The 14086-nt window shown below is 41.5% G+C and overlaps 1 protein-coding gene and 1 long non-coding RNA gene across 2 annotated transcripts; both read left to right on the top strand.

Annotated features, from left to right (window-relative positions):
- The first annotated feature begins 3277 nt into the window (after positions 1-3277).
- On the top strand, positions 3278-5051 carry LOC127292503 (uncharacterized). Its single transcript, XR_007845160.1, has 2 exons — positions 3278-3658; positions 4831-5051. It is a non-coding gene; the product is annotated as an uncharacterized lncRNA (long non-coding RNA).
- Positions 5052-5867: 816 nt separating this feature from the next.
- On the top strand, positions 5868-13988 carry LOC127292502 (cullin-4). Its single transcript, XM_051321917.2, has 17 exons — positions 5868-6278; positions 7192-7307; positions 7383-7729; positions 8593-8773; positions 8873-8995; positions 9168-9455; positions 10928-11053; positions 11546-11647; positions 11738-11791; positions 11928-12034; positions 12223-12283; positions 12359-12490; positions 12588-12725; positions 12795-12875; positions 12967-13047; positions 13477-13557; positions 13652-13988. The coding sequence occupies exons 1-17, from the start codon at positions 5945-5947 to the stop codon at positions 13763-13765; spliced, it is 2466 nt and encodes an 821-aa protein (XP_051177877.1). The 5' UTR covers positions 5868-5944; the 3' UTR covers positions 13766-13988.
- The last annotated feature ends 98 nt before the right edge of the window (positions 13989-14086 follow it).

Here is a 14086-nt window from a genome sequence, read left to right as displayed (position 1 = left end):
GAATTTTCCATAGAATTAGCAATAATGGTGTTCAAAGCATTCATACTAATAACATTGCCATTAGCATGCATATAAAGTTCCATAGGTTTTTTAATTTTCTCTTCAAACACCTCATGTCCTAACTCAAGATAAATACTATAAAGATCTCTAATTTTGTTGTTGTTTTCCATTAAGCCTAACTAGTGAAATAAAAACAAGAAACAAAAAGATGCAATTGCAGGATCTAAAGGAAATAGCTTCGAGCACTCACACACCGGCAACAATGCTAGGAAATAGCTTAGTAGTCGGAGAATGTGAATACCTTTTACTTTACCTCCCCGGCAACGGCGCCAGAAAATAGCTTAGTAGTCGGAGGATGTGAATACCTTTTACCTTACCTCCCCGGCAACGGCGCCAGAAAATAGCTTGATGTCTACGCACGCTTCTATTCCTGTAGACAATGTTGGGCCTCCAAGAGCAGAGGTTTGTAGAACAGCAGCAAGTTTCCCTTAAGTGAATCACCCAAGGTTTATCGAACTCAGGGAGGTAGAGGTCAAAGATATCCCTCTCAAGCAACCTTGCAATTACGATACAAGAAGTCTCTTGTGTCTCCAACACACCTAATGCACTTGTCAGATGTATAGGTGCACTAGTTCAGCGCAGAGATAGTGAAATGCAAGTGATATGGATGAATATGAGTGGTAATAACAATCTGAAATAAATATGGCAACAAGTAAACATGCAGTAGAACAGTAAATAAACGGTGATTCGATATTTGGAAACAAGGCCTAGGGATCATACTTTCACTAGTGGACACTCTCAACAATGATTACATAATTAAATAAAGCTCATCACTTGTGCTACTTTCTCACACTCTCTTGTTGGATAACAAACACCATTCATTGTGTAGGGCTACAAAAGCACACCTCAAGCCGGAGTAAACAAGCTCCACAATATCCGGAGTTCATATTAAAGTAACCTCTAGAGTGCATAATAGACCGTTGCAATTTAGACCGAGTACTAACATAGCATACACACTGTCAACAATAGCTATGAAAGGGGGAATAGATCGCATCAATACTATCATAGTAATAGTTAACTTCATAATCTACAAGAGATTACAATCATAACCTACGCCAAGTACTACATGATGCACACACTATCAACATTACATCATGGAGGAGGAATAAACTATTTTAATAACATCACTAGAGTAGCACATAGATTAACAGTGATACAAAGCTCATGATCACATAAAGATCACACCATGGGAGAGAGAGATGAACCACATAGCTACCGGTAGAGCCCTCAGCCTCGGGGGAGAACTACTCCCTCCTCATCATGGGAGTCAGCAACAGCGATGAAGATGGCGGTGGTGTCGAAGGAGATGACTCCGGGGGCAATTCCCCATCCCGGCGGCGTGCCGGAACAGAGAGTTCTGTCCCCCGAAACGGAGTTTCGCGATGGCGGCAGCGTCCCTGGAGTCTTTCTGGAGTTTCGTCGATTGGTATCGGGTTTTTAGGTCGCGAGGGGTTTTATAGGCGAAGAGGCGGAGTCGGAGGGGCACCAGGGCTCCCTCACCACATGGCGGCGCGACTAGGGTGGGACCCGCGCCCCCCTATGGTGTGGGTCCCCCTTGGCCCCCCTCCGGCTCTCCTTCGGTGTTCTGGAACATTTCGGGGAAAATAAGATCGTGGGCTTTCGTTTCGTCGAATTCCGAGAATATTGCCCGAACAACCTTTCTGGAACCAAAAACAGCAGAAAACAGGAACTGGCACTTCGGCATCTTGTTAATAGGTTAGTTCCGGAAAATGCATAAAATCATTATAAAGTGTGAGCAAAACATGTAGGTATCGTCATAAAACTAGCATGGAACATCAGAAATTATAGATACGTTGGAGACATATCAATGTGCATCAATGGAGCTTTCCCATCATGGTGTATGGGGGAGCATTTGTGAGACTTCACGAAGTAACAATGATCAAGTAAGGCATTCCGACTTAAGTGGAGCTTGAAGAGTTATCATCAAGATCAAGCGGGATGCGCAAGGCAAAGGTATGGCCTTGCTAGGTTTTTCCTTTTACCGGTCTCAAGGTGGTTGATGGGAGACCGAATTATAGGATAGATAGCCGCACTATCAAGAGGGGCTTTCGGTTGGGTAACTTGATCACATCATCTTAGGGAGCTCAATCATTTGCATAATTTTCATATCCCTATTGCTTATTGTTTTTTCTATGTGAGAGGTTCTTGAACTTGTTGCTAGCTTTACAACAAGCCCAAGTTCATCGAAAACGGAATCTGCATGCATTTTCTATTGCGTTTTCGAGTTTGGACGTCTTCACCGTTTCTTGACGGTGGGAGACTCCCTCTATAAAAACATCTAAAAATATCCGTTTTTGTTGGGATTCTATTCGTCGTTATCTTTCCAACAAAATTGGTTTCATGTCAATCGGGGTCCGGACACAAAAGTTATCACATTTTTTATATAACATGTTTTTCATGTTGGCCCGGTTTCTCACCCGGCGTGACTGGCCGTCCCACCGGCCGGCCCGGTTCAAACCGGCCCGTGGACTGGTGTGGCACCGCGGATGAGGCACATACGACGACGCAGAGGAGGCCTGTGGGCAGATGACAATGAAGGTGGTCGGGACTTGGGAGGCGGCGGAAGGCGGATGGGGCGCGGCTGCGGGATTCTTCGACCTGGGGAACTCGCCGTGGAAGAGGCCGATTTAGCGGAACGTTCCGCGTTGTTCCATAATTTATGGGATGCGGATGCGAAAGTCTGGAGCAATGTTTCTTTTTAAGATTGGCGTGGGGATATGGTGGAGTGTAATTTGTGGGTGGGGGAGAATAGATCATTCTGGGCCATGTGATGCAAGTGGATGGACGGTCCAGATTTGATTTTCCAACAACACTTTATGCCTTTATAAGTAGTAGAGATAGAGATAGAGATGAGGGGCACAACTTTTTTTCTAGTACGTAATGAAAGGGCCCAGCTGTATCCCTAAAAACACAAATATCTACTCCATCCGTTCGGATAAAATTGACGTGAGCTAAGCAGAGGGAACCAACTACATACGCACGAACTCTGCGTCAATTAAACAAGACCAGAGGGAGTAAATGAGAGACTTGGCTTCATCGATGAAAAACCCGTAGTGGGGATTTCTATTTATTTTAGATATAAACATTAGTTATACGAAGAGTTACTGATTGCAATTTCTAGAAATGGAAGAACGGGAACGTATCACCTGAAAACGATCCAGTTTCTGCAAATCTGCAAATGCCCACACAGCCGTTGGATCAGCTACAAGTAGTCAGATCTCGTCGTACCGCTTAGCCATCGTGCACTTCGTACAGAACACCCTACACATCTGTTTACATCTCACTTCAGTCCCTGTCCCTTTGTGTCTCCTTACCTAGTACAGAACGAATTCCCCACTCAACCCATCTCTCTCAGCTCTCCCGAGTTCCCATCCGAGTACGAGCACCATGGCGACGCTGCCCAAGCCGGCCTACCCCAGGTCGGCATCGCCGCTCAGCTAGCTCCTCTCTGGCAGTTCGCAGCCTCAGTTCTCCGCCGCCGCAGGCTGCTAGGTCCTCGCCATGAATAACTCCATTTGCAAGATCTGGGCGTGGGCATCTGAATCTAGGGCTTTCTATTTAGTTAGTCCTCAACGAGGTGAGTTTAGTCTTGTAGAAATTTCTTGTTATGGAGTCACTATATATATGGAGTTTAACCATCCCAAAAATATTGGGCAATGTATGTACACGAGTATTTCTTTTTCCGAATTTCTGTGCAAAGCTAATTTCCGCGTGGAATTTTATTTTATTGGTGATGATGAAAATTGACATGCAGCGAGTAATCTTATTACATCCAGACACTGTTAATTTGATGATGACTGCACCATGTGCTAACATAGAGTGTTGTAGATTCAGATCTATGATGATGTACAATCATCGTCATGTGCCTTCTGTGTTGTAGATTCAGAATAAGATTAGACTTCTACCTATTACTTTAGATATTCTGATGGCAACGTTTTTGTTTCTCACTTCTTGTCCGTACCCTGTGCTATTCATACTTTCTGCAAACAAAATAGATTAATCATGTTTGCTGACTAAATGAATGTTGTTACTCTCATAGTATCATGTGCTATTCATACACAAGTATTTCTTGAGGTTAGACTAAATATTTTTTTAGGACTAATGGTTGCCCATATATGATGGCTTGCAGGCCCAACTGTAGTATTTGATCAGAGTCTTTGTAAATTGTAATTGTGTATGCTGATTTTATTTGTACTGAAACATACAGGGTAGTCACCTCGGTTGAGCTTTATTGACATGCCATTTTGTTTCAAATCTTGTAATTTCTGCAAACTTCAACAAGCAAGTTCAACCAAAGTGGCCATAAGTGACTTTCTTTACCATCTATTATGTTCACCCGCAGCATTATTCCTTGTTTTGAACCGCTTGAGTCGCCTTCCAGTTGTTTGCATCACTACCGGATGATAATGGAGCCACATTATTTTGATCCAAGATGATGGGAACTTTTTAACCACTGCCACCTACTTGCTGTCATGGTTAGCACATCTACTTGCTATCAAGCCTGACACTAACGATTCCACCATTTTTATGTAGAATGTCCCTAACTAAATGTGTACATAGATCAGAGTGGAACAAATCTGTAGTCTTAAACCTTCATGTTATCCTTCCTTTTTGACTTAAAAAAAGATACGTGCCGTCTTATAATAGTCTTAAACATTTACATTCACATAGATTATTTCCAGGAATTTGAATGATTTTCCCAGTCTTTTTCAATGGCATCTCATTAAATTTGTGCATTTTATTTTGCAGATTTTTGAAGCACAACAATGCACTCCATAGGTCCATTCAGAAGCAGATGCCGATGCGGGATAGCCGTTCTTGCAGAATTTGAAATATGTGTTATCTAGAACTTTTTTTATCAGTTAATATTTTTTCTGGAACTAATCCAAATGCAAAGCTGTGCAGCAAGATTGCACTGAAGTCTGTTTGCTTTTGCATTTCTCTGAATGGGTATATAGTTCGATTGTTTAGTTCTTAACTGTGAGCCAACAACACTAGTGCTAACTGTAACAAAAAAATACTCTATAAGCAAATCTTTTTCAACATACGTACAAACTCATGATTAGTCAATGTTGTGGAAGATAAAGAAAAAATCAGTTAGTATATACAGCCAAAAATTCACGAAACAACAAACAAGTCATTAAAGTAGTCACTGGTACAGGAAGGCCTCGAGATGGTGGTACAGGAACGCACATCACGAACTGTACAGGGGTCCTCGTACGTTAGAAGTGACATTTGTCAAGGACCTCTTTGCAAACCGTACTTGTGACTGCGGGCAGTTTTCTGTAAGATGACTAGCACATGACTCCAAGGAGACTCCAAGGAAATCTGGATCGCTGGTCCAAGATCTAACCGCTCAGAATGGAAATTTGCAGATTTTCAGGATCTGCCCATTTCCACCTGATATGCCCCCATGGAAGAACTATCTTCATGTATACTTTTTCACGCAGAGTTGATTTTTTTTTTTTTCAAATCCAAATGAGTGTTGATGAGTTTTTCCCGCAAAAAGGAAGACTATTCATAAGTTTTCATGTATCACCATTTTATTTGTTTTCAGGTAGCGTGGAGACTCCAGGCCCACATGTAAGCACACACACTCCAGTCTCCCTCCCATGTCCCATCCCCTAATCCCATTCCCACCTGCTCGAGAAATTCCCAACAGAAAAAAAGTAAATAAAAAAGGTAGTCGAGCGAAACCCTCCTCCCCCAACCCGATCTCTGTCGCCCTTCTCTACTACCAGCTCCCCTCCCCTCCCCTCCCGTCGGCGCGGCCCCGAAACCCTCCCGCCGGCCGCCGCACCCCTCCCCCGCCCGCCGCCGCCGCCGCCGCCGCCACCGCGCGATGCACCTGGGCATCTGATTCATGTCTCACCCCCACGCCACCGCCCCCAAGCGGCCCTTCTCCTCCTCCTCCCCCGCGCCGCCGCACATGAAGAAGGCCAAGCTCCCCGCCTCCTCCTCCTCCTCCTCTTCTGCCCCCTCCGAGAAGAACGGGCTCCACCTCGATCCGACCGCCGCCGCCCGGGGCACCAACGGCGAGGAGGATGCGGACATGCTGCTCGCCGACCAGGACGAGCTCCGCTCCCCCGGCGCCTCCACCCCCGGGGGCGGCACGGCCAACCTCTTCCGGAAGAAGGCCACGCTCCCGCAGCCCTCTGCCGCCGGCGCCACGCGCAAGCCCCTCCGCATCAAGATAGGTACCCTTCCCTCTCACTCGATTCGCTCACTTGTCGTCCAGGGGGTTGCAGTGCCAATTGAGGGGTACCCTATTATTACTGCTGTTGTTACTTGTTCGTTTGCCAGCCATCTTACTTCGCGAGCCTACTCTAGTTCAAATTCCCGTCAGTGGCTGTCACTTTTTCCCGCAAACAAAGCGCAAAGTAATAAGTATTGGTTGTCCCGTAATTGGCGTGCCTAGATATCTTGTTGCTCGCATCAGTGAAATCAGCTAGATCTGTGCACTCATTTTAGGGGAATGGTGGTCTCCAGGAGAACTTAAATTCTGCGAGTTAGTACCATGTAATTTAGTTGCTCTGTACAGACATGTTAAATCTGCTGTGACTGTTTGTTTACATCTGATTCGTTTGCTGCATGTGAATGTAACGGCAACGATTTGCTGCAGTAAATGTGTTCTATTGTTATTGGCACATTTGAAGAGTAAATTAGCTGGCTGATTCTTGTTTTGCTGTATTATACTATGTGATCTGGCCTCCTAGTCATATTGTGTGTGCAACATGAACACTCCTTTTAATTTTGTTGGGCATGCCTGTCAGTGTTTCACTGGAAGCTATTCTTGTCATCTGAAAAATTCTCAAGCAATATCTCGTCTTCTTTCTGTGTATTGGGGTAAAACTAACCTCTGCCCCATGCATTTTACAGTAGTTTTTCATGGTTCGATGCTTGTTATTTTGATATTTTCTATATCGATTATATTCATATTCTTTCTCATGGTCTCTTGGGCTTATTTTGGGATATTCTTTCTGCAACCTTAGTTCATATTAACGTCACAGATTTGAAAATCCTATCCTCAATTCAGCTTTTTGTTGCAATACTTTTTTTGTTTCGTTTATTATGATATTATTATCATCCTATCTTCTTCTCATGTATTAGGTCAGCCCAAATTGCCGAAAAACTTTGAGGAGGATACTTGGGCAATTTTGAAGGATGCCATTACAGCCATATTTCTCAAGCAGAAGCTTTCTTGTGACGTTGAGAAACTTTATCAGGTTATTTCCTGTTGTCTATAACTTTTGATGCTCCCATGTTAATTATTAAGATTGGAATTCTTTTCTTCACTATAGGCTGCTGGTGATCTATGTCTACACAAGCTTGGGGCAAATTTATACGAACGCGTGAAGAAAGAATGTGAAATACATATAGCGGAAAAAATATCAGCATTAGTGGGCCAAAGTCCAGATTTGGTTGTATTTTTGTCATTGGTGCAAAGAACATGGCAAGATTTTTGCGATCAAATGTTGATTATTCGTGGCATTGCTTTACTTCTTGATGTAAAATATGTCAAGAATGTCCCAAATCTATCTTCAGTGTGGGATATGGGGCTGCAGCTGTTCCGCAAGCATATATCACTGTCTCCGGAGATTGAACACAAAACCGTCACTGGTCTTTTAAGATTGATAGAGAGCGAGAGGTATGACTGCTCTTCTGTTGTATACTCTTGTGCTATATGCACATTCCGCGCGTGTGTGCGCTTGTGTGTGTGCGCGCGTGAATTAGATGAACTTCTGAGGGTGCTTGCGTGAATTAGATGCACTTCTGAGTGACCAAAACCTGCGTAGGTTCTCTTAAATAATCAGCATGACTGTTGCTTTAAATAAATCTGCAATGTTGCCATCATTCATTTTATATTTGGTTGGTTATGATTTTGTTTATGTTAACATGCACTTCAACATTAGTTAGATTGACAATATATTGTCATAACCCACATACCATATTATTATGTAGTATTATAGTATCTTGATCTATTCTAAGCAACACCTTTTGAAATATCAACTCTATGAGCAATGTGGATAAAGGTGAATAATTTGTACCATGATTCCAGTTTCTACTACCGCATATGAAAAATACATATGCTTAATGATGCATGCGCTGCTCCATTCGAGCACCTTGCAGATTAACAAATGTATGGCCTGGATATTTGTTTGACTGCAATCAAAGTTCATCTTAATATCAGTTGGTAAAGTTGCAAATGCGGTTACCAAATATATGCTCGAAATTTCATGTCATCTTTCGATCCACTTGGACTTTCTGCATTGCATCCGTTGTATACGTAATAACTAAATAGACTAGCACCAGCCTGTGCAGGAGTGTAATTGCCTTCTCCAGTTTTGTTGCTTGCAGCCATATATTCTGTATTCAAATCCATTGCATGTCATGGGGATTGTGGGCTCAAAGGATCACTGCAACTTAAATTTCGTATTTCTATTAACCAAAAAACTGTTTATTCAACATTTTCCAGAAAATTGTTTATTCAATGATCCTTTTCCTGACCAGGCTTGGTGAAGCAATAGATAAGACATTGCTTAGTCATCTTCTGAAGATGTTTACTGATCTTGGAATGTATTCCGAGACTTTCGAAAAGCCTTTCCTTGAATGCACTTCTCAGTTTTATGCTACCGAAGGTGTCAAATATTTGCAACAGTCTGACATTCCAGATTATCTGAAGCATGCAGAGGTAATTCTTTTGTTCTCCATGCACTCTGTTCATACTGAACTATGAAACTAGGTATAGCTTGCAACTGATGTCTGATGGTATTGCACATGAGTTATGCAGTCAAGGTTGCAAGAAGAACACGAAAGGTGCATTCTGTATCTGGAAGCTAACACGAGGAAGCCACTTATAGCAACTACAGAAAAGCAATTGCTACAGCGACACACATCTGCGATTATTGAGAAGGTGAGCATGTGCTTTTTGAATTGTAGGCGCATTTATTTTATCATTGGCCTGAAAAGCATGGTAGAACATTCCTCTTGCTGGCTATGAGATCGATAAACCAATAAGGATGTTCACTTTTTCGAGCATAATATTTATAGTACAACTAAGTTAATTTTATCTGTTGGGACCTCAGGGATTTACAATGCTTATGGAAGCAAATCGTGTAACGGACCTCTCGAGGATGTACATCCTTTTCCAGAGGGTTGATGCCATTGAGATGCTAAAGCAAGCGCTTAGTTTATATATCCGTGGCACAGGCCAGGGCGTTATCATGGATGAAGAAAAAGACAAAGATTTGGTTCCATTTCTCCTGGAATTTAAGGCATCTCTTGATAAAATATTGGAAGAAAGTTTTGCCAAAAATGAGGCTTTCTCCAATACCATAAAGGAGTCATTCGAGCATCTTATCAACCTACGCCAGGTGAGCCATATTTTATCTTTGTGCTTGACTATAATATTCTATTTTGTGTTGAGTACTAAGTGGATATCTTCTCATGCATGTAGTTTGATATTTTTTTTTCTGTTAAATATCAATTAGTCCCTCCAATCATCATCAAAAGCTGCTTTCAAAGTTTTTCTTGTATCCACTCAGTATTATGCTCTTAAGTATTATACATATCTTTATGGTTCATATACTTGTATGGAAATGGTTGGTGAGGTTCGCAGCAAATAGTTTTCTTAATAGTTGTCTTGAACTTTAACAGAAGTAAACTGCAGATAGAAGCTGGTGGTCCAAAATGTATCTCGAACTGAATAAGAAGCATGCAAAATCTGTGACAGGAGGGAGTAGTAAGTAGTAACAAATAGTCAAAGACTATCACCAACAGCCGTGCTTGGTAACCCTGTCTTAGGCCTTGTTTACCTTTAGGCCTTGTTCGTTTTGGTAGGATTGAATCCAGGCATGGAATGGATCCAGACGTGGATTGGGTTGATCCAGGCCCGTCACCCAAACCCCACCAATCCCTTCCCGTAATTCCTTTGTACGTTTTAGTTAATTCGTTTAATCCCTCCTAGGCTACCGTGGACATTTTAGTTAATTCATAATCGCCCTTCACTCTCTCGGCCGTCTCGTGGATATTTTTCCATGGGTCTAGCGTGGAGAAAAAAATATCCAGACGAAGTGAGAAGAGTTGGCCAGGGTTGATTGGGCTATTTTTCCCATCCGGGAGTAAACGAACACCAATTTTTTGTGGGCTGGAAAAATAAACTCGCCGGGCTAGAAAACCAGAAGCAGGCCTCAATCCAGGTCAATCCCTGGCTCCCAGGGATTAAACGAACGAGGCCTTAGGGTATTTCCATCCCCTAGGAGTTTGGGGATGGGAGGGTATTTAGTGAATCTCTCCATTTCACCCAATCCCCTCAAATACACTTCCACCCCAATACACTAGTTTGGTGGGGAGTTTTTAACCTAGAAAAAAATGAGAGGATTTGTGGGGGGATATCTTGGAATTATCACATCCAATACCTGCTTAGTAAACACACTATTGGGGGTTTTTGGGGATTCTGGATTATCCCCTCCAATCCCCTGGAGTACACTTCAAATACACTAGAAGTAAACAAGGCATTAAGATATCTGTGGTGGTGTTAATATATGTAAAAATCTAGATTGCCCATTTTTGGGAAAACATTTAGAAGGATGGGTTATACTTGTAGTCTTGTACAACACGTTTTATCTTTGTTTTCTACAATGTTTCACTCAGTCGTAAGGTTTGATAAACAAAAACACATTCTTATGTTCCTGATTTGATGGTGTGCATTTCGGTGAACAAGTTCTTTCCATGCATTTAACTGGATAAAATTGTATGTTGGACTTGAGTGTACAAATTATTGTACTTGTAATTTTGTCTGTTCTATTTTCTTTTTGAAATATTGGTGATACCTTGTCCCCAACAGAACCGTCCTGCTGAATTGATCGCAAAGTTTCTTGATGAGAAACTTCGACCTGGAAATAAAGGAACTTCAGAAGAAGAACTGGAGGGAATACTTGACAAAGTTTTGGTTCTGTTCCGATATATACAAGTAAGTCACTGGGCTATTTGGTACAATACAATTATATCCATTGAACTGGTTGGAATGTTGTAGGTATTCTGAGTTTGACTGAAAGCAAACTCATATCAACAAGGACAAGTATAGAGCCATCCCTATTTCATTTGACTCATGTTTTAGGAATTTAGGATATAGCTTAGCTAGGCCGCTTTCTGATGAGCTAGGAACTCAGATATGTAAGATGGAATATGTACAAATCGGTACCTATGGGTTTATGGACAACATGTTTGGGATTGGTGTAAGGTGCTAAGTCTTCCCAAAACAGGGTGATACTAGGCCAAATTCCCAGGCCCTAAATTTACCTTGCAGAGCTAGATAGAGAAGCTAAGCCCCTAAAATTACTAGTACATATGTGATACCCACGACACAAAACTGTTCACTGGTGAATAAAAGGAAACAAACCTAAATGCAATCTCTCTTTATTCTGCAGTATAAATACAAGCAGTATAATTTTGTTGTGGACAGGGAAAAGATGTATTTGAGGCATTCTACAAGAAGGATCTGGCTAAGAGGTTGCTACTGGGAAAGAGCGCATCAATAGATGCTGAAAAATCAATGATTACAAAGGTAATTATTCCTTTTCTGGGAGTTAAATTGTTATTCTACATGCGATCCAACTTATGATGGCATATTTGAGCAACATGTTGCTGCTTGCAGCTTAAAACTGAGTGTGGAAGTCAATTTACCAACAAACTGGAGGGAATGTTCAAGGTAGCGATAGCTTTTTTCACTGTGATAATTCTCTTGTATCCTGTTTTTTCTAATACCTGTGTTCTATATATTCTAGAGTTGTTGACTTCTATACTAAGTCTATAACCATCTCCTTATTTGTCGATTTGGTTCTCAGGACATTGAATTATCCAAAGAAATAAATGATTCTTTCAAGCAATCATCTCAGGCAAGGACAAAGCTTCCAACTGGCATTGAATTGAGTGTCCATGTGCTTACAACAGGGTAGGTAACCTTTGCCTTCTAACTTTTACATGCATGGTAAAAAGCACACCGCCATATCCCGTTACTTGACAGACATGACAAATTGACAATTGTCTAAAGTCTGAACCTAGTACATACACGGGCTTCATATTAAAAGCATGTAGCTGGTATCTGAATGCAATGGTTCTGATAAATCTGTTGAATTGCAGCTACTGGCCGACATATCCACCAATGGATGTAAAACTCCCACATGAACTTAATGTCTACCAGGTTAGTGTGTGCTGACTTGGCTTGGTGGCAGAAAATTTAAATATATTTTTAATCCTTTTTTTTTTGTTTTGATAGGATATATTTAAAGAGTTCTATTTGAGTAAGTACAGTGGAAGGCGTCTGATGTGGCAAAATTCGTTGGGTCACTGTGTCTTAAAAGCAGAGTTCCCTAAAGGTAGAAAGGAGCTTGCAGTGTCATTGTTCCAGGTCTGATAATTGGTACCCATTTTTTTCTGTGGCTTATCGTAGCAGTAATTGTCTTAGAGCGATAACTAAAACTTTTCTAATTCATTCCTTTTATTAGAGTGTGGTTTTGATGTTGTTCAACGATGCACAAAAGCTAAGCTTCATCGACATAAAAGAGTCAACTGGTATTGAGGATAAAGAACTGAGAAGGACACTGCAGTCACTTGCATGTGGTAAAGTTCGGGTTCTCCAAAAGGTATGTCTCTTTGATTATCTTTGATTTATTTTCGGAAGGCCACTTGGTTAATTATCATTTGTGTTTCAGACGCCAAAAGGACGTGATATAGATGATAAAGACGAATTTGTATTTAATGACGACTTCAGTGCCCCCCTCTACCGCATAAAGGTAACATGTCACCTTAGTTTTCTTGGGATGGGGTGCACCAGCCGACTTCGGGTGTCATAGGCTAAACTAAGGTGCTGTTCTGTATTTCCAGGTGAATGCAATTCAGATGAAAGAGACGGTAGAAGAAAACACGAGCACCACAGAGAGAGTATTTCAAGATCGTCAGTATCAGGTGACCCAAATGATCGTCACTTGCAAACAGATAATTTGGTGGTTTAACTTTACAGGATAGGCGGTGAAACTGTCCTTGCACATGTCATCCTTTCTCACCGTGTGGGCACTAGTTACATGTTTGCGTAGCTATTATGCTCTGCATTTACTTGCTTGGTTGATATAGCTTATGGTAGAAAAGTTTGTCCTGTGTACAGAAACATCATAAAATAAATCTACTTCCTCCGATTCATATTAATTGACTTCAATATGGATGTATCTAGAACTAAAATGTGTCTAGATACATCCATATTAGAGTCAATTAATATGAACCGGAGGGAGTATAAAAATCTGTTACCACCCACGTCTTTGATGCCTAGAAATCCTGGAGCTTTTTTTTTGAGGCATTGAAATCTTGGAGCTTAACTTGGTTTGGTTTTCTTATATGCAGGTTGATGCAGCCATAGTTCGTATTATGAAGACAAGGAAAACCCTCAGCCACACCCTTCTAATAACTGAGCTTTTCCAGCAGGTAACCCACGGAGTGACACAGATTGCTTGCATTCTTTTTCTTGCCCAGCAATTTGATTTGACATATTATCTCGTTACCTTTCCCCCCTTTTCAGCTCAAATTCCCGATTAAGCCAGCGGATATGAAGAAGAGAATAGAGAGCCTAATCGACAGGGAGTACCTGGAGAGAGACCGAAGTAACCCCCAGATATACAATTATCTTGCTTGACAGCCATGAAAGAGATGATCACGTTTATTTTATTGTCAGAAGCACATTGTAAAGTAATTGCGTATCGATGTTCCTTGTTATTTGTTCTCTTTATGAGAGTTGTAGCAGTTGCAACATTTTCTGTATACGAATTAGTTTTGAATATAAAAGTTGCGCATCCTTGTAACACCACCTATGAAGAACAATCATCCCTGATATTCAATCACGTCTTACATTTATGATATGAATCAGATTACTACATAAAACTATGATGTGAAAGTAAAGCCACAGTTCTTTGCTCAAGTAGAGTAAAATTAGGCAGTGAAAACTGTCAATTCCTTA

The sequence above is a fragment of the Lolium perenne genome, chromosome 4 (assembly GCF_019359855.2).
Source record: "Lolium perenne isolate Kyuss_39 chromosome 4, Kyuss_2.0, whole genome shotgun sequence".
Taxonomy (NCBI): Eukaryota; Viridiplantae; Streptophyta; class Magnoliopsida; order Poales; family Poaceae; genus Lolium; species Lolium perenne.
Note: the sequence above shows the minus strand (reverse complement) of the source record. Positions and strands in the feature narration are given on the sequence as shown.